The following is a 21,938-nucleotide window of genomic DNA, read 5'->3' on the forward strand; positions in this document are numbered from 1 at the left end:
TTCAAATCATATATTTATATTTCAAGGTTTCTACTGAGCTTTGGTATTTTCATCAATATTTTTTAAAAATACATTTCATTAAGGTTCCATTCTAATCTCCTTGTCCCATTGTAGTATTATATTCAGTTTTTTGGTAATTTATTCTTGGTTTTAAGCCTATATCTTCTTTCTTTCAGAATATTATATTAAAAACTCTATGTAATGCTAGCTGCCAAATCTCATGTGATTCTGATATAAATCGTCAGTTCTTGAGCTCTTTCTCTCTGCCTATTGGTCAGAAATCTTTGCATTTTCAATTTATCTCCCTAATGGATTTGGGAAGATCTCTTTCATGATTTCTTGAAATATGATAATAAGCTAATATTTTTAATGGTCCATTGATTCTTTAGTCATTTTTCCATGATCATTTTTCCAAGTCACTTTTTAGAGTGAGATACCCTACATTTTCTGCTATTCTTTGAGACATTTAAACTTGTTTTAATATTTTGGAATTGTTTTATATTTGGTCTTTCCTCATTTTAAGTCACTACCTAACTTGAGTAAAATCTTGTGCTTCTGCTATGCTGTTAATTCTTCTTTCAAATGTTTCATCCAGAATATTCCTTTCCAATTTTTTCATTTAGAACTATCTTTTTAAAAGTCATTTTTAGCTTGTAAAATCAGTAATTTACTTCTCCCAACAATTCTAGGTGACCTTGTGGCCAGGGTGTGGTTTCCCTTAAAGATTTCTTTTGTTTATGTTTTGCAGCCATTCCCTTATTGTGGAATCCCTGATTCCATACTATCCACACAATAAGTGTCTCTTTGGTTGTTTAATCATTCTTTCAGTCTTATTTATTGAATTCTTACTATGGTAGAGCTGGTTTCTTTATATTCCTGGAGGAGATATTAGGGTCTTTTGGGTCCTGACCTGGATTGTATGGGGTATTATTTTTGCCAAATTTTCCAAGTATTGAATATTGTGTTTTTCAAGGTCTTCAGACATAGGTCAAGTCACCATCAAGTTGAAAAATTTCAGCTGGCACTAAGCCTGACCACAGCCCTTCTAGGCTGATTGATATTTCAGGCCCATGACACTTGTTTTGGCCTAGGTAACACAACTACAGAATTTCCCTAGTTTGTGCTTTAGTAGAGAGTTGCTGGCTCCAATTCCTGTTTTAGAGCTAAGAGGATCTACAGGTTCAGAAAAGCAGAACTGAACACTTATTATTGCTCCACTGTATAGTCTTTGTCATTGTTATTTATAAAGACATATTCCCATGTCTATCAGTTTAAATCTATTATCCTGTTACATCTAAATGACATTCCTACCTCTTGCTTTAGTCCTTATACAAGTTATTTTGTTTGGAGTTGAATTTGTGATCTTGGGCTAGAAATATAGTCCTGTGTCTCCTTGGATTCCCAATCACAACTTAGTTTGGTACTCTTTGTCAGGCTTTATTGGAGTAGATGTGAAAGACATCTGAGCTGTATTGTTTCTTCCTATTCTACCCTCAATTGAAGAATCATGGTGGATTGGAAAGTAGAGATGTTCACCTAATTGAGGGAAAATCATCACATCATTTTAACACCCTATCCCTAAGCTCTAATCACCCTGTGATAGTTAGTGGGTCTCTCCTGTTCCTTACTTGTTATATTAATAGAAGAGAAATAGGCATTTGATCTATATTTTTGAAACAACTCATGATGTTATGTAATTTTCTTATTTTTCTGATATTCATTGTAGCCCCTTTCTATCTCTGTCCTTATTTCTAGAGTTCATGGCTCCAACTTCCAGTTCTCTTCTTTTTGGCATAGTGGGAAAAAATGCTGATGTTGAACTTAGAACTAAGTCTGAATCCTAATTCTGAGTATTACTAAATGTGTATAAAAAAGCATGTCATTTAATTTCTCTGAGTCTTACTGGTAAATTGAAGGTGATAATAATGCTCATATTGTTATTGTATTCATTCATTTCAGTCATGTCTGACTCTATGATGTCTTTGGGGATTTTCTTGGCAAAGATACTAGAATGATTTGCCATTTCCTTCTCCAGGTCATTTTAAAGTTGAGGAAACTGAGGCAAACAGGGTTAAATGACTTATCCAGGGTCTACAGTTAGTAAGTTTCTGAAGCCAGATTTGAATTCAGCTCTTCCTGACTCTGGGCCTGGTGCTCTATCTATTGCACTATCTAGCTGCCTAATCATATTGTCTACTTCACAGTAATAATATGAATATGAGAAAATTTGTGCAAGTGCTTTGCAGACATTAAAGTACTGCATTAATGTCAGCTATCATCATCATCATCATATTGCTTTATCTCCTGCAGTTTTACTTTCAAATCCAAATACATTTTGGAAGATTAATTCATGAATTAATATAGAAATAGCAGTGCTATTAACATTTTTTTTTTTGGTGAGGCAATTGGGGTTAAGTGACTTGCCCAGGGTCACACAGCTAGTAAGTGTTAAGTGTCTGAGGCCAGATTTGAACTCAGGTACTCCTGACTCCAGGGCTGGTGCCACCTAGCTGCCCCTATTAACTATATATATATATATAGTTAATATATATATATATATGTATATGTATATATGTATATATATGTATATATATGTATATGATCTGACTAATGGCCCACCTTAAAGATGCTTATCTCTTATACTTCTCCAAATTATTATAGCATAGAGGTGAACCTAGGTTTTGAAAGGTTTTGCTAAACCAGTAGAAGCTCTATAATGCTAGAGAGACATTTTAATGCAGTCCTAGTAACAGAATGTTTCTACTTTTTGAGGACTTTCTGAGCTAAGTCAAGAGAAGTTTATTACCAGTTGACTGGCTACTTGGTGATAAATTCTTAGGCTATAGCAACCCACAGAACAAAGTAAAATAAATAAATGGCCCTAAGTACAGACCCTTTTTTGTAGTGATGATGGCAGAATATCAAGAAAAAAAAATGGTCAGACATTCTAAGAAGCTTATTTAGACCATAATAAACAATAATTTAACTCTTTAGTCTCTAAACAGGAAATGTTTGTTTAATGAGTAGTGAGTGGGCATAGTGATGGAAAAACTGAATCACATCTTGAAATTCTTGCTATAAATAAAACCAGAATACAAAAATAACTTCCACCTAAATGGAATGATATTCTATAGGTTGGTCTTCCACGGAGGAGCAAAAACAAAAGTTGATAAGGTTGGTATAACTGTGCCTACAAAAACATGAAACATTTTGGGATGGGGTTAACTTTGTGCTGCACTGCTCATGATGGGCATTTGTGGAGTGTGGGATTATAATTTATTCAATAACAGCAGTTGCAGTCAAATGAGGAGGTAGAGTAATTCCACAAAGAACTTCATAAAGCTCTCCCCATTAAATCAATTAATACTCAAGACTTCAGTGAAAAGATGGACATAATGAAAAAAGGCCAAAAAAAAAAAGATGTTGGGAAACTTGAATAAGTTATAAGAAATGAAAGAGGCTAACATTTATAGATTGCATACAAATTTCATTCCTATATCATGTGGATATTTTCTTCCAGAAGAAGGACAGTATAAGAAGGATCACACAAACACACACAACTTGATTATATCTTCCACACAAATGGATTGATTGCCAATATGGGAGTCATTTCTCAGGCAACTGTATAAAGTAAATCAAGTTAATAAGTAAGTATAACCATCCACTAAATTCCAAGCACTAAGCTAAGTCTAGAGCTACAGAGGCAAAAACAAACAAATAAACCAAGAGTCCTTCATCTCAGGGACCTCACGGTCTAATAGGGGAATTGACCTGCAACCAACTATTTTTAACCAAGATATAAACAAGATGAATTGGAGTTAATTTCAGAAAGAAGAAGAGAATTTTGGAATCTGTCAAGGGAAATATCAATTTATAATATAAAAGAGCTTGAAAACAAATAGACTAGGATGGTGAGGTATTGTGAGTAGTATCATCTCATTAAATAATAAGTGGTAGGGGAAAATTCAAATTTATAGAAAGTTTGCAGAAAATCCCAAATAAGTTAGATCAACTCAAGACTATTTAAGAATGAAAAACAAAGGTGGGAAATTAAAAAGAAAACCAATGGAAAGGCTTTTAAATACTACTATAGGAAACTTTTCTCAATCCTTAACAATAAGATCAGCATATTTGAATTCTAATTTCACAGTGCCTTAATGGGGAAGTAAAAATGACATTGAAAGGGGAAAAAAGATGTTGAAAGAGCTGGGTTAGGCAAACTATATTAAAAAAATCATTATAGAAGTGTCCTAATTTTCATTATGTCACTCATTGCAGCTGTGATATCAAGTTTCCAACTGTTATAGCTCTTTTGTGATGCTACCACACCCAGTGACTGAGCTCTTTATAGGTTACTATAACTGGTAAATTCCAGGTTTAGTCATCTTGGCTAGGAAACTTATAAATGTTTTTATATATTATCAGTAGTTATTTTAAAACACAATTTCTCTTTCCCTTGTTGCTGGGTTTTGTTGGTAATGTATAGAGTTTCTGATTTGTGTTGGTTTATTTTATATCCTACAACTTTCCTGAAGTAGTTCAATGTTTCAACTATTTTTAGGAGGTTAACTCTCTAGGATTTTCTAAGTAATATATCATCTACAAAAAATGTATAGTTTATTTCTTCTTCACCTGTGCTTCTTCCTTCAATGTTCTTTTTTTCTGTCTTATTACCATAGCTACCATTTAAAATACAATACTGGATAATCATGGTTACAATGGACAATCTTGCTTCACTCTTGATCTTACTACAGAGATTTCAAGTTTAGCTCCATTACAGATAATGCCTGCTCTTGGTTTTAGATAGCTATTACTTGTTATTTTAAGAAAGGCTGGTGGCAGCTAGGTGGTGCAGTGGATAAAGCACCAGCCCTGGATTCAGGAGGACCTGAGTTCAAATCTGACCTCAGACACTTGACACTTCCTAGCTGTGTGACCCTGGGCAAGTCACTTAACCCTCATTGCCCTGTAAACAGAAAATTAAAAATAAAAAAAAGAAAGCCTTCATTTAGTCCTATGATTCCTAGTATTTGTAAAAAAGGAATGGGTGCTATATTTTATCCAAAGCATATTCTGAATTCATTGAAAAAAATATATGATTTTTGTTATTTTTTTGGTATTGATATGATCAATTATGCTTATCTATTTCCCAATACTGAACCAGTCCTACATTCCTGGCACAAATTCAGCCTTGTCATAGTGTATGATCTTTGTTATATATTGTTGTAATCTCCTTGGTAGTACTTTGGTTAAGATTTTTGCATCAATATTCATTAGAGAAATTGGCCTATAGTTTTGTTTCTCTGTTCTGGCTCTCCCTGGTTTAGGTATCAAGACCATATTTGGGTCATGGAAGGAATTTGGTACATTTTATTTTTTACCTTCCCCCCCCAAAACAAACAAACCATTTATGTAGTACTGAATTTAAATGTTCTTTAAAAGTAGAGCTTATTTGGAAATCCATCTGGTCCTCTTTTTTTTTTTTAAGGGCTCACTTATGGCTTATTCAATTTCTTTTTGGTTTTCTTCTTTCTAAATAAAATTATTTAATGGTTCATCTATTTTATTTTTTTAAATTCACTCCTAGACTTATGTTTGATTTTTATAACTTTTAATTTCATTAAATTTCACTTCTGGTTTCCAGGTTTTAATTTTCTATTTGGGCATTTAGTTGGAGGTTTTTAATTTGTCACTTTTCTAAGGTTTTTTTTTTTACAATAGTTGCATGATCATTTAGTTCTTTTGTTCTCTCTCAATTTCATTGTAAGTATTTAGAGATGTAAGTTTTCCCTTAATTACTAGTTTGCCTGCATTTTTAAAACTTTTGGTATGGCATCACATTTTAGTCATTATTTTTAATGAAATTATTGTTTATACATGTGTTCTTTGACTCACTCATTCTATAGGATTAGATTATTTAGATTGTAATTATTTTTCCATCTTTGCCTCAAAGTTTAATATTTCTGGTTTTCTGCATTTGATGGAGATTTTCATGCCCTAATCCATGGTCAGTTTTTGTGAAGGTGATGAGAAATAGGTATATTCCTCTATATTACCATTCAATAATCTCCAGAGGTCTATCATATCTAACTTTTCTAAAATTCTATTACCCTACTTAACTTCTTTCTTCTTTTTTTTTTTTTTGGTTAGATTTATCTAAGTCTAAAAGGAGTAATTGAGGTTGTCTACTATTATAGTTTTGCTGTTTGTTTCCTCCTGTAATTCATTTAACTTTTCCATTTGGTTCATGTATTTTCACTATTGATATTATTTCATTGTCTATTCTACCATTTGGTAAAATATAGTTTTCCTGATTATCTCTTTAATTAGTTTTAATTTTTTCTTCCTTTTTCTGAGATTATGATTGTTAGTTACACCTGCCATTTTTTGTTAAATTTAACTGAAGTATAAGCAATTCTCTTATTTTACTTTTGCGTGTGTTTCTTTCAAGTGCATTTCTTATAAACAACATATTATCAGTTTCTAGTTTTTAAACCATTTTGCTATCCATTTCTGTTTTATGGGTGAATTCATCCCATTCACATTGTTAATTATGTATATCCTTCCATCCTATTCTATTATACTTATTCTTCACTTTTTTATTCTATCCCTTCCTCAAAAGTGCCTTGCTTCTGGCTACTACCTTCCTTAATTTTGCCTCCCTTTTATTCATACCACCCTTTCTTTTAACCTCTTTCTCTTCTATTTCCATATTGCTTTAAATAGATTTCTATACCCAAATGAGTGTGTATGTACATTCCCCCCCCCACCCCTCGGAAGAGAATAAAGTTCAATTGTTGTCTGTTCCACCCTCATGACTCCCCTTTCCTTTGTTTAAATTTGTCTGGTATGTACCCTTTATGTGAGATAATTTCTCTCCTTTCCCCCTCCTCCTCTCCCAGTGTATCCCTCATTCCACACCCTTTCATTCTTCTTTTGAGATTATCTGTACATAATAGAATCACACCCATGCCCTTTGTCTAAGTAAATTCCATCTAACAACACTAGTGATGATAAAATTCTAAAAGGCTATATTACCTTCCTACATAGGGATTTAAAGTTTAATGTTGTTTAGCCCCTTATGATTTCTCACTCATTGTTTACCTTTTTATGCTTCTCCTGAGTTTTGTTTTGAATGTCAAAATTTTCTATTTAGTTCTGCTTTTTTTTCTCTCTATTACATTATATGTCCACCGTTCCCCTGTAAGATTAATTATATTCAATTTTTCTGCTTCTAGTTCTAGCTCATTTTCTTTCAGAAGCATCATATTCTAAGCCTTTCACTCCTCTTTGGTGATAGCTGCTAAATCTTGTGTGATACTAACTATGGCTCCACGGTATTCAAATAGTTTCTTTCTGATTGCTTTCAGCATTTTCTCCTTGACCTGGAAGCTCTGGATTTTGACTATAATATTCCTCAGAGGTTTTGTATGGGGATTTCTTTCATGAATTCATTGGTGGAGTCTTTCAGTTTTTATTCTCTGGATCTAAGATATCTGAATGGTTTTCCTTTATAATTTATTTGTATATGATACCTAGGCTTTTTGTTGTTATCCAGTGGAAACAGGTAGTCAGTCCAGTGATTTTTTCAGGTAATTCAGTGATTCTTAAATTCTATTTCCTTAATCTACTTTCCTGGTCAGTTATTTTTTCTATGAGATATTTCTGATTAATTTTTTCTATTTTTTCAGTCTTTTTACTATTTACTTCTTGCTTAATGTCTTGTAAGGGGCAGCTTTTTGATGCAATGAATATAGCAACAGTGAAAAGGATCTGAGTCAAATCTCACTTCAGACACTTACTAGCTGCATGATTCTTGACAAGTCATAACCCCCATTGCCTTAAACATCCAGGGCCATCTCTAGTTGTCCTAATATATATCTTGCCACTAGACCCAGATGGTTCTGGAGGGGAGAGTAAGGTTGATGACCTTGCACAGCCCTCCCTCACTTAAATCCAATTTGTCATGACATCACCCCCATGTCATGGTCCTCCTTGAGAATGAAGGACAAACAACAATGTCTGTTGAGTCATTAGTTTTCACCTGCCCATTTTTATGGCCCACTTCTTGATTTTGGACTTTAGGTTAATGTTGGGTTTTACTCATATGTAGGGGATATGTCTGACTTGAGCTTCTGTCCTTTATGAGATTCTGCTGTTTTCACAACTCATTCTTGTGACCTATAAAATTTTGTTACTTCCAAAGTATTTTGATTCAGATAGAGATCTGTTCACTGTCCTCCTGATCTGTACTCTATAAATTACTAACCCAGTTTGGGTCTGTTGGCCTGTGAGTGATTGAATTTCTGTAGCCTGCTAGCAGGACTCAGTCGCAGTTAGTCTGCTAAGAGGTTCTCTGCATCTTCGATCTTTTTCACCTGTCTGAGACTGGATTTGAACTCAGGTCCTCCTGAATCCAGGGCCGATACTTTATCCACTATGCTACCTAGCTGCCCCCATCTTCAATCTTGACTCCACCCCTCCGGTATTAGTCATCAATCAATCTAGAAGAATGTAAAAAGCTGTATGGCCTCCTATAAAAGTGGGCCCAGACTAAAACCTTTATCAGCAACTCTAGGCACTGTTACAACCATAACCTGTTCCCCAGAGGTGATGGTAAGACTCTTTATGGCTGCATGATTAATTTCCCTATGTTGGATAGTCAACAATAACACCATCCAATTTGTCAGAAATGTCCCTCTCCATACTGAGATGGACCCAGCCAAGAGATCATAACTGTCCAGGTGTCTTAAAATGTTCCAATTACAGTTTTCCAAGGACATCCTCCTAAAGTATGACTCTAAATTGCATTTGCAATTCAATTTTGGAAAGTTCTCCTGACTCATTTAGTCATTCTCTAACTAAGGGAGAAATCATAATTCTTAATTTGATGCAAGGACAATATCTTAGTTTAGGCTTTTATGGACCCTATGGGTCTTGATCCCAATCCTCACTTATATTGATGAGTAGGATCCCCCTCAGAAATGCTAACTACAATTTCTCCACAGGGTTCTAAAGGCATCTCAGAATGGTAAAAGGTTTCTTTCTAATGATGTCACTATGGACCCCCATGCTAATGTGTCCTGCCAAATATCAATCCCTAGTGATTAGCATCCCCATATATTTTCTTAAAAGGAGTAACAAGAAACAAAATGCAAGCAAATCCAAGTAAATCAAGGAATCTACTTTCCTTTTTACCACCTTACTCCCTGGGGAGAGTGCGTTCAAACTCAAATCACTTGCTACATGACATTCATTGCTCTAAGAAAACTTGTGAATACAGAATAGATAATAGACAGCTATTACTCTAGGGCTGTCTTAGATATGCTCCTATGTATGCAATGCTCACTGATGTTTGGCTGCTTAGAAACTCCATCAGGAACTCTACCTATTGAACCCCTCCTTTGCTTTACTGACTGTTTGAAGCTTACAAGGTCACATTCTAATTCATTTCATCTCTAATATAATTTCACTTGAGAGCAAAAAGAATAGAAACAACATTTATAGAAGCAATACCAGTGCTATGTGCACATATCAACTCAGATGTACTGGCTTCAGTTTTGTTTTTTGTTTTTCTTTTCCTATCAAAAGGCTTGCCTTATTCCTTCCTTGGTTCAACATCAGGATATACAAGAGCAATTTGCCTTTGTGGGAATCTTTTGTATGTCAGATCAGTTCCACCCAGGAGCCAATCAGAGGTTCATTTTTCTATCACTCAGGAAATAGACAGGAAACAATCCTTACAAAATTGTCTCATCAAACATGCTGCTCATGCTCAAAAATGCTGCAGTTTCATAGGCCAATCCCCAATAAAATAAGTAAGTCCTGGGGATACTTTTAATAATCACATTAATCCCATGCTTTAAGGATTATTATCAAGATGATTGGGTTAGACTCCTATCCTCCATTGTAATTATCTTATTTACATTTTGAAAACCCTTCATTTAGCCCCTTCAGTTATAATATAGCTTCTTTCCTCTTAAGAATCCCTTCTATGGTTTTGATTTTCAATAGCTGAAGTGAAACTTGCTCCAAGCTCATCCATTTTTTTGAACAAGACCAAACAGTCTACAAAGCTGATACAAAAACCTTAGGAAAGCAACCCGTATCAGAATCCCTTAGGAAAACTTAACCACAATTATAAACTTTTCAAGATTGTAGAAAAATCCGCCCCCCCAGCCTCAGTAAATACAAATAAGCTTTCCACTCATTGCCAAAATGGTTTTCCTGAAGTTCAGGTCTGAATATGTTTTCCTCTCCCCAATTAATAAATTCCAGTGGCTCTTATGATCTCCCAGATCATATTATTATCATATATATCATATATTATCATACTAATATCCTCTGGATTTAAAGCATCTCACAACCTGATACCTTTTTCTCTTTCCAGATGTAACATTTTACTGTCCTCCTTATACTTTAAAATTCACCTTCCTCTTTTGTTCCTCCTCCACATACTAAGCTCCACCTCCCAATGGTGACTTTTCAATGTGCTTTTTTTTTTTTCAATATGCTTTGCACAGTCCCACTTCTCATTTCTGCCTGCTGGCTTCCCTGGCATTCTTTATGATTTAGCTCAAATGTGAACTTGTCCAGGAGGCTTTTCCCAGTCTTCACCCTCCCTGGCTCCAATATTCACCAAGTGCCTTCCCCCTTAAATTACCTTCCACTTACTCTGTATATCTCTTGTATTTATATATCTTATCATTTCTAACTACAGAGTTGTTTGCATGTTGTCTCCCTCACTAGAATGTGAGCTCCTCTACATCAAGGGCTATCTTTTTTGCCTTTCTTTATATCCCCAATACTTGTCTCAGTGCCTGACACATAGTAGGCGCTTTACAAATGTTTGTCAAATGGCTAAAAGACTGGAAGATCACTCCCTAGAAATAAACATGGGAGTTTAACACTCCAACAAAAAACTGAGGAATTACCAAAGAATAATAGCTATATAACAGAATATATTAAGTGCTTTGCAATCATTATCTCTTTTGATTCTGACAACAACCATGCAAAGTAGGTACTATTATTATTCCCATTTTACAGATGAGAAAATTGAGTCTTAGAGAGATTAAGTGACTTGCTTATGGTGACATCACTAGTAAGTGTCTGAAGCCATATTTGAACACAGGTCTCCCTGAGTCTAGGTCCAGCACTCTATGAACTATACCATCTAACTGCCACAGAAGAAGTACAGTTGAGATACTGATTTAGCAGGGAGCAACTTTAAGGAAATAGAATACCATTCATGTAGTCCTTCAACCAGATGACAGAGATAGCTGTTTGGGGAGTGTATTGGGGCAGAAACCAGATAGAGATTGTAATAACCATATTAGGACATGATTCCAATGGTCTAGGCTTTCTGCATATTACTCATTTCTCTTTGTTTTCGTACATCTGAAGGCTGATTCCCTGGGAAAGGTGACTGGGAACATTATGGTGCAGTGTGGTCTGATGTAGTATGTATATGAATTCTGGCAGCTTTGTGTATGTGTGTGTATATTTGTGCATGCATGTCTCTGATTCTACAACTATATGCTCAGCTACTACACAACAAAGATTATACTAAAAGATAGAGCTGAATGAGTGAGAATGAATGGAGTCTTGGATCTAGACTCTTAGCTTCATATCAGAATTCAGGTATTGAACTCACTCAGCTTGTTCTTGAAGAGGAATTCCCTGACAATGGACACCATTGTTCAAAAGGCAATTCCTCATCTAGCCAACTGAATTTGTGTCTCAGAAAGGAATAATAAGCCTGTAGGAAAGAGAGGGAGGAACTTAGATTTGATGATGAGTCAGATAGATAGATAGATATGCAAAGTACAGTTATCTCTTCTGTATCACAACTTTCTCCATCATAGTTTCAGTATATCACAAGTCAACATAAAATTACTATAGTACTTCATATTTTAATTTCTTTTTATATGATATTTTTATTTAACATTGACTTAAATATAGCCTATAACCCAATACTTAACCCAAATTTTATAATAAGGTACTGTAAATGCACTATAAAAGTAAAAAAAAAAATTCAGATTTCTTTTAAGTGAAGAAGGGCCAAAATATTATGCAAATTTTTCATATTCTGCCCCTTGCCCCCATGATATGTAAGGGATAACAATACTCTTTTTCTAGCTTTCCTATCTATGCCCCATTTTAGGCTCAGAGAATATATGGAATGCACCTTTGTTCTTGGGATAGCTCACAGGCAGTCACCAGGTCCTATTCAAAGCAGATGACTTTAAAAGGGCAAGAGAAACCTTCTAATGAAAAATAAAGGGTCCTTGAGAGCTGGACGTATGTAATTTTTTCATATTTGTACCTCTAACACCTAGCAGAGTTATTTGTTCATATTAGATGTGTACTATTTGTGAATGATTATTGAAGAAATCCAACCCTATCTTGGCATGTTTCACTTCTGTGTTCTAAGCATTGGTGCCATTCTTTTGATCAGCATGACTTCCTGAATTCTAGGTTGCTACTTGCATTGACCAGTCTTTTTCTTTCAGATTCTATCTAGATACTTTGTATTCGATCTTCTATAAAGATACTACTTCTTCTAGATATAATACTGGGATCTTCTTTTCATCTATCTTCCATCCTAACTATTGCTTGATGCTCCAATTCTTTCCTGAACTAACTATTCCTACACAGTTGCTTCCCATGCTGATATGCCAAATATGAGTTATTATAATGATAATTATGACAGACATATTTTAATTGTCTTACATATTGAAATCAAGTTAAATATATTTGAAATGAAAGACACCTTTAAAATCTGTCTACAAATGGGCATGGGTGATAGGCATTGTTCAAAAGGAAGGAAAACTGATCATTCATTGAGGTACCGTAGCATTTAAATAGCAAGAAATTTGAATTTCCAATTGAGACAAGAACATGATAGAGGAGATATTTTAAAATCTTTAATTTATTGGGCTAGTTGGCTAATATAAGGATTTTGACTGAATTGTGAAAACTCTTAATTCAACCGAAGCTATATATTTTAAGATAAGCATATTAAAATATGAAGTGAAAATTTTTATTCTGACATGTGAGAACAATGACATACTTTCTTCTCTGTGGTATAGTCTGTTCAGAACTTTCATATGGTTCCATTTCATCAAACAATTCTTTTTTAAATAGAGTTAATACTGTCCTGCCTAATTGTCTTGTAAATGTTTTCATTTTCTTTTTCTTTTTTTGTCCCAATAGCTCTGTGTCAACATGACCAATGAGAAGATACACCAGTATATCAATGAAGTGCTTTTTCTACAAGAGCAAACAGAATGTGTACAAGAGGGAGTTACCATGGAAACAACATATTCTCCTAGTAACCAGACGGCAGCTTTGGATTTTTTTTTCCAGGTATCCTGCAAATCCACATGGTACAATTGGATATTTTTCAAGCACTATAAATCTTAAAATAATAGAGATAAACTACTTTCTTTTAAGCGAACTTTTTTTGAAGCATCTTCATCTATAAACCCTTGAATATATTTATTACATTTCCAAATCTGTTGAAGAACACACTACCTTTTCCCGAAAGAGCTCTTGGATGATTACCAATTTACTGAATGAGTCGTCGGAAATATATGATCATCTTGTTATAAAAATGCTCAACTTTGGCTCCATCCCTAAAGAATCTTCTTTTGGCACAACTGCAAACTTTTAATGTTCACAATTTATAATATAATCTCTAAGACTAGAGGAATCATAAAACACATTCATGAGATCTCCTTAATACTCATAGTCAAAGGTTATATGAGCTTCAATAGTGAACTGTTTGCCAAGCCTTTAAAACTGGGGGGAAAGGTTCAAGAAACATGGTTTATATATTAGAATCAAAATTTTTGACTCTTCATTGTTGAACTTCAGACTAGGTGCTAAGTGACTTTTTGCCTCAGTTTCCTTATCTAAATTGGGTTAGATATCAATATTCACTGACCCATACATAAAACTATTATGAGTGTTTATAGATGATATATCTAATGTGCTTGATGGTTTTTTGAAAAGAGCCTTATTCAGCTATTTTAGAGAGTTACTATTATTTAACCTTCCTTTATATAAAAATAGATTCATAAAATCATTAAATTGTGGTGTTGGAAGGGACCCTTGGAAGACATTTAGTCTATTCTCTCTATCTTGAAACAGAATTACTCTTGAGCCATCTCAGGAAGAAAAAAAAATCTATTCCATTTTTAAAGAGCTACAATTTGAAAAGTCCTCCCAAATTCTCATCTAAATTTCCCTGGTTCAACTTATCAAGTTGCCTCCTTCCCCATCTCCCTTAATATCACTGGAGGCCATTGTTTATAATCATCTCCTCCTCTTTCCCCCCAGTCTTATTAGTCCTCTTTTCACCTGTCATTGTGTGTGTGTAAACCCAAAGTATATATTACATTCTGACAATCAGTCCTTTTTTTTCCACTTATATGTCATTTTTCAAATAACAAAAACAAAACAAAACAAAAACAAGCCTTTTTTTTCCTGTTCCATACCATACAGTATACCTGTCCTAATTTAAATCACAAGTGCAAAGCCTCTTTCTCTGGATCACCACATATGTGATTCATAAATTGACAGTGTAAGTTAAAAAGTTTCAGATGATATCCTCAGACATCACATTACATGTTCTTTCTACTGTACTAGAGTTAAGATAATATGCATAAGAGTTCACCTGGAGGTAGGATTGTTAAGAAGGCAAAGGTTGTCTTCTGCATTTCCATCTAATTTTTGGTATCCAATTTCTCTTTTGTCAAGTTCTTCACTTCCAGATGCCCATCAGTCTCATTGCTGGCCATTGGCCCTCCAGGACATCTTTAGTACTTTGTTCTTTCAATTTCACTTAAAAGGTGCTTGTTTACTTTCTTTTCTACCATTTGAGACCTCATCACTTCCCAACTAGGTCAGCAATGGATATCTCAATGGTCTCCATGTTTCCATTTTCTGTCTTTGCAATCCATTCTGCACATAACTATCAAAATCACATACCTAATGCACACATCTGACTATGCCACTCTCCTATTCAAAGTCTTCTATTGAAAATGATCTGAGAGTAGTGGATAAAAGATTTGCAATCAAGAAAACCTGTGTTCAAATCCTTCCCTGGGCAAGTCATTTTATCTCTCTCAGGTTCAGTTTCCTCATCTATAAAATGGGCATAATAATAATATCTACCTCACAAAGGTGTGTAATAATCAAATAATATATGTAAAGCACTTTAAAAACCATAGTTTTTTTTCTAAATCTTCACTATTAGTATAGACAATAGGTAGCAGAGTATATATACATTTACATGTGTGGAGAAATATTGTAGAAACAATTACCATTAGCTTTAGTTGACAGTCAAAACTGACTCCTCTAATAAATATTTGCATTTTGATAGGGTACTCTGGGATTATTAAAAGCATTTAAGACCCAAAGGAAGCACATTCTAAGGGTAGAATATTGGCTGGTACATGTGTGTTTGAGGGCCTCACATTAAACCTTGAAGGCAGATGCCTATTTAATCTCTTCACAAAGCCACTCTCTTCAGGCCTTTCTAGGAGGATGGCATGCTAAGGCACTAATGTATTAGATCTCTCTGCTCATTAAGTTACTATTTTTTCTTATATTGATATTTCAAAAGTCTAGGAATTTCTCAGTATGGGTATACCCCTTAGCAGTACAAATTACCATTCTTTCTTTCCTTCCATGAGCCTTCCTTGATAGACTATTATCAGTTATTGCAGAGAAGGAAACCATACTCCATGGATAGAGCTTCTTAGAACTTATCTAGGTTGGTCTTCAGAGGATTATGCATCACTGGGCCTAGACTCAACCCATTATCTTAATTAAAAAGGCAATTTTAAACTTCACTCCAGCAATTTTCCTGGGGACCAAATTGGGGGAGTAAAATGAGACAAAGCACTAGGTAAAAAAGTTGTTCAACAGATGTCCAAACTATGTAGGCAGAATGGTATGCTAAATATGGGGGAGATGTTGGAGGCTGGGAAGTACTGTTAAGCAGCCCTTTCCAGTGATGCAGAATTAATTTTAGAACATTGGATACTGTAGTGCTTTAGTTCTTTTCTTTGGCAGTCACAAACGATCAGCCTTCTAATTTGAGATTTATAACTCTCTTCTGCATGGTTGCTTTTTCTAGGTCTGAACTGTGGAATGTCATAGAGGCACTTCCTACTTCCTGCTGAGTGGGATTTTGTCACATAATCTTGAGACTTAGTCTTTTTTCCTTCTCATGTTTGTTGGTGGTGATTTCTTTTTTTTTTCCCTAAGTGAAGTATGAAGTGCTTAGTTTGGGTTAGACCAAACTTCCATATACTAAAATAAACTACAGCTTTTCTGATATAAGCAACACTTTTTAAAAATCACATTTCAATGAGAAAACTCTTTTAATCTGAAATCCTATTGTTTTTAAGGAAATGTGTCAGGATAAAATTCAAATCATAGAAATGTCTAAAAAAGTCACTTCCTGGTACTTAGAAAAAAATCTAATTTTAAAAAGTCATGGTCATGTGTACTTGCTTAGCCATAAAATATTAAATGATTTTTCTATTTAACAAAAAGTATCCAACTGAAGGGATTAGAGTAGAATAACTGCCTAAGGCCTTTTAAAATTATTGTTTCTTTTGCTTTTCAGAAGCCATCTGGATTTCTCTCTTTGTTGGATGAAGAGAGCCAAGTACTTGGGTCACTGGAATCTAATTTTCCTAAACGACTTCAGTTTCTCTTGGAATCTTCCAATTCCAATGCAGTGTATTCCGCCATTAAGGATGGGAATGGAAATGTGGCACTCAAAGATCATTGCACCACCTTCACTATTATGCATTATGCAGGACGGGTAAGTTCAGTGAATTGCAGATAATGAACAAAGAATTAAGGGATAATTTGGGGGTTGTCACAACTTTTATACTACATCATTTTGACAAAGGAAAGGTTGGTCACAAATCAGTTACTTTATGGAATCCATTTTGAAACTGCCAACTTTCAAATGTCTTCCAAAGTTAGGACCACATTTCTAGATGCAGAGCTAGAAGTGATCTTAAGAGTTATCTAGTCGAACCCCTCCTTTTTATGGATGAAGAAAGTGAGGATCAGAAAGATGAAGGGAATTGTTCCAGGTCACATGTTTTACATAAGTGACTGAGTTGGGATGCAAGCCCAGGCACATTGTGTCTAAGTCTATTACTCTTTCTAATGCACCAGCATAACATATTTCCTTAGTTTTACCCACAAGCCTTTGATATGTTCTTTATGATATGTTATGAGTCTAAAGATTGAATTAATTCTATTTTCATTTTCTAAATAAGTATTTGTTTAAGAGGAAAAGATAGCATATATGTACTTGCATATAAGACATATTTTATCACTCACACCTTGTCCTTTCTTCCAGGCCAGTCTTTCTAAATCATGACTTTTTTCATGTCAGCTGCTCCTGTACCCAAACCTTTAATGTTTCCCAATTGGATAAAGTTAGATTTCTTAGTCTTCACTTAAAGCCATTGAAAAATCCACTAATGGAGATTAGAATCATCTAGTTTTACTTGCATGGTTGATATCCATGAATTAGACAATTTTGTGGTGATGTGTCTCCCAGAGTTTAACTAGACCATCTTTGGGCAGCAGACATACAGTCATTTGCTGGGCTTATTCATCCCCTAAATATCTCTAGGATGGCAGGTGTGGCCATAGTTTATACTACTCAAGCATAGCCTTCTAAAACCCAGGTTCATGATTTTTTTTTTTTTTGGTGAGGCAATTGGGGTTAAGTGACTTGCCCAGGGTCAAGCATCTGAGGCCGGATTTGAACTCAGGTACTCCTGACTCCAGGGCTGGTGCTCTATCTACTGCACCACCTAGTTGCCCCAGGTCCATGATCTTTAAGATCATAGGATAATACTTCTAGAGCTAGAAAAGATCCATGTAGTTCATCCAGGCCACACACAGTGAGATGGGAAAATTTCCTGAAAGAAAAGCTACAACACACACATTGAGAAGGGCAAATGAATGAAACATCTAACTAAAAGGTATGTTCACAACAACAAAAAACCCTTGAAAAAATTTAAGTAGTTGCAACTTTTGTTTCATTCATTAAATGAGATCCCCAAGTGTTCGTTTTCCAGCAACTAAGATTTCCCCAAAATTAGATAGGGAAAGTCATTTCTGAAGATGGTTTCCTAAAGGGGAGTCAATAGTTTAAGGCATGACTGTGGTCTTATCTTTGTCCAGAGGAATGGACAGGGCACGGTTGTCAAAAATACAGCCTATAGGTGGAATGTGACCCAGGACACTTCCTAGTGTGGTCAAATCTGAATTAAAATGTAATAAGGAAATATTTGACAAAATAAATTATAATACACTAAAACATGGATAATATTACATTTTAAAACTAAATCAATATCCAGTCTGCTGGCATCCTTATATAGGGTTTGTTGGTCCCCCATTTCTATTTGTTTGACACAACTGGATAGAGAATTATCCCTAACCCAAAATATATTGTGCATTAGTAAAACGTTTGAATTCTCTATGTCCAACAAATTTACTCTCTTTAGTCACAGTACAGTGTTTCTTTCCTGCAGATAAATAGCAGAGCCTGGGTGATTGGAGTAGGCGAGTTGGCAGCTTTTTTGTTTTGTTTTTTAAGTGAGGTACATTGTTGGTAAGTCTTGAGAAAGCAATAAAAATTTGATTTGTTAGAAATAATAATAGCTAAGATTTGCATAACACTTTCAGTTTTGCAAAGTGATTTGTTGTTATTTCATTTGCTCTTCAAAATAATCCCATAAGATGGATCTTATTATCATCCCCATTTTGTAAATGGGGACTCTGAAGCAAGCTTTGAACTAAGGTAGTTCAACCTCCAAATTCAATATTTTATCCATTATGCTAACTAGATGACCAGAGACAATCATTCACTATTTTCTGTAACTCTTTTATCTTTAAAATGTTATACTGAAAGGTAGTTTATGAAAATATTTTATTTAAATTAATTCATCTTAAAATGGTGTTCATCATCACTCCTGGTAATCATAAATGATTAATCCAAAGTCTAGGATAAACTGACTCTTTGCTGAACTGTCTTAAAGAAATGTGTTTCTTGCCAGAGTTTTTTTACATCATGTAAGTGTGCATATATGTATATCTATATGCATACATACACACATGCATGCCTGTGTATATCTATATATTTATCTAGCTAGATAGTCCATGGTACTGCAAAGGAGAAAAGACTTCTTTAAAAAATTAAGAACAGTATTTGAATTACATCTGAAATGCCTTCCTTAGCATATCCCCAAAATACAATTTGACTTCAAAATACCTTTCAAAGGAAAGCAAATTAGTTGTTGTTTCCATATCTTAATCTAACTGTGTTTGTTTGTGGATGTCAACTGTCATGGACATGTCTCTTTTGAAATCATTTCTTTTTCATACTTTCCTAGATACTGTGAGATTTAAAATTGGATATTAGGTCATAAATCTCCCCTCTTTAACCTTTCCCTTAATTTATCTCCCAGACTAGTAAATGGAAGAAGCTTCTGGTTTTCTAGTTAGAGCTTTTATTGTATGGTAGTCACAAGGTGATGTTGATTAGAAGGATAGGAAAGTAGAAACACAATACAAATCATCTTAAGTCTAAGCTTAGTCTATATTCCGTATAAAACTCACCAAAAGCCAAAGGCCACCTTTGGGGAGAGAGAGACCGTGTCAAGCGCATGCTGCTGCTAACCGCGAGCCGGGCCCAGTTGAACTCTCATCAGCATCAGCCTGTGCAGCGCAGTCAGGAGACCAGCAGAGCAGTAAAAAACTCCCACTTCCGTTCTCTCCTTGCCTTTTAAGCTCGCACCCCAGAAGTGGAGTGCTAGCAGGCAGTCTGACGTGCCATTGGTCTCCTCCCAGAAAGGGTGGTCCTTAAAAAAAAAAAAAAAACTGGCGTCTTTTAGTTATCCTAACCGACTTTTAAAAAACTTTCATATTTTTTTACCACAATACCAACAGTGTAAAATTATCACTACTTCCTTAGATCTCTCAAGTAACTCAATTTGTCCTATCCTGTGAACTTAATCATATTCTAGCTGAAAAAAATAATTTGTCATTTATATGTCTTAATAGGTCCCATCACTCCAATGAGAAATAAAGCTCTTTGAGGACAGGAGTTGTGTGTAATTTGTTTTTTTTCCCCTTTTTTTCCATAGCCTTTCAAAGTGCTTTTGCACATAGTTGAAGCTTTAAAAATGTTTGTGGTACTAAGGAATGTTTTTAAACCCATTTTAATTTTCATGTCTCTTAGGAGCAGTGTATTAATCACTCTTAATTAAAGATTTCTCTTTTAAGTGGCAAAGAGGGTATACATGAAATACTAATTGTCCAGCATTAATGAGAATGAAGTTAAATTAAAGTCTTCTGGAGTGAATTTGAGAACATTATGGGATAGCCTCTTTCAAGGGTAGCCCTTAACATCCAGCTAGTGATTTATGTAATGGTTCAAGCATTAGATAATTGCATTCAGTTTTATTGGCAATTGAAAATAAGAATCATGAAGAGAAACAAAAGTATAGTTTGGCAAAGAATATTAACTGTTACTAGGGTTTTATTTTTCATTGAAATCAAAAGCATTATTTTATTGCATGGTTTCTAAAATTTAGTATTATAGAAGAGGCAAAAGCTTCTCCTCGAAATAAGTAATAGCATCTGAGACCTTTTTTGAATATAAATCTAGGTCAAGGAAAAATAGCTTATAAACCATAGAATGGCATACATTAAGGAGTATGGGTTATGAGGAGAATTAATTCAGAAAATTGTAGGTTTCTTTTTAATCACTTATTCAGGCATAAAACTGAAGTTACCACTTGTTGGCACTTTTGCTTCCCAGTGCATTAAGGAAAAATCTCAAAGTTGTAGGCATTGGTAACCTTCTCCATCTCCAGAAAGTTTCTGTGAACCTCAAAACATTTTGACAATTGTTTTCATGACAAGTTAGTGATAGATTGTCAATCTGCATTCATAGTAAACCGAACTTTAGAAACCCTAGACTATAGGACCTCAGTTATGTGCTTCATTGCCTAATCTCATAAGTAGGGAGAGAGGCAGATTCAACTGGTTCCCTCTAAGATGTACATTGAGAGATAGGGGCTGGAGAAATTATTCCCAGCTTATAGGAAGATCCTGAGCCTCTTAAAAGAATCCTACTCTAGCATGTGAAAATTCCATTGTTAACTCTGCTGCATCTAATGATTCAATTTCAAATTGAGGGGAAGGTCTAGATTCTCTCTGTCCTTTGAAATGTTCCCAAAATGGAGAGTGAACATGTATCTTATTCCCCTAAGGGACTGAAAAAACATTTTGGTTAGAGAGATGGCCTCCAAGAGATCTAGGATTTCAAATGGCTTTTTGGAAAACCTGATTCTTGACTGCTAATCCCATTCAACCTCAGCCTCAACTCCTAAGATTGGGAAGAGAATAGATGCCCAGGTGTCTGATTCTATTTTGCTGTTTTCTGCCCATTATTTTAAGTACTTTGTTGTTCTGTCATTTAGTCTCATCCAGCTTTTCATGACTCATGGCACACTAAGGCCTTCTATCTCCCACTGTCTCTCAAAGTTTTTCCAAGCTCATGTTCGTTGTTTACATGATAATGTCTATCCATCTCATCCTCAACTATGCCCTTTTCTTTTCCCTTTCAATCTTTCTTTTAGATGGATTTCTATCTCCTGCTACAATACCAAGCAATCCAATCCAATAGATATTTATTAAGTGCTTTCTGTGTGCTAGAAACTATCCTAAGCACTAGGGATACAATTAATAAAAAAGAAAGACAGTCCTTATCCTCAATCAAATCAAATATTTTTAAGCACTATTTTTAAAGAGAGACTTTTCCATTTAATTGGCTTATTGCTTGGGTCTTGTCTAACTGTAGTCATTCATCCTATTCTTTGCCT

At 34.8% G+C, this 21,938-nt stretch overlaps 1 protein-coding gene across 1 annotated transcript in view; it reads left to right on the forward strand.

Annotated features, from left to right (window-relative positions):
* Positions 1-21,938, forward strand: part of MYO16 (myosin XVI) — a 746,727-nt gene that overhangs the window by 465,427 nt on the left and 259,362 nt on the right. The window contains 2 exon segments of the mRNA XM_043997806.1: positions 13,216-13,368; positions 16,643-16,843. Of these exon segments, the coding sequence (XP_043853741.1) occupies positions 13,216-13,368; positions 16,643-16,843 (354 nt within the window).

This window comes from Dromiciops gliroides, chromosome 3 (assembly GCF_019393635.1).
Source record: "Dromiciops gliroides isolate mDroGli1 chromosome 3, mDroGli1.pri, whole genome shotgun sequence".
In the NCBI taxonomy this organism is placed as follows: domain Eukaryota; kingdom Metazoa; phylum Chordata; class Mammalia; order Microbiotheria; family Microbiotheriidae; genus Dromiciops; species Dromiciops gliroides.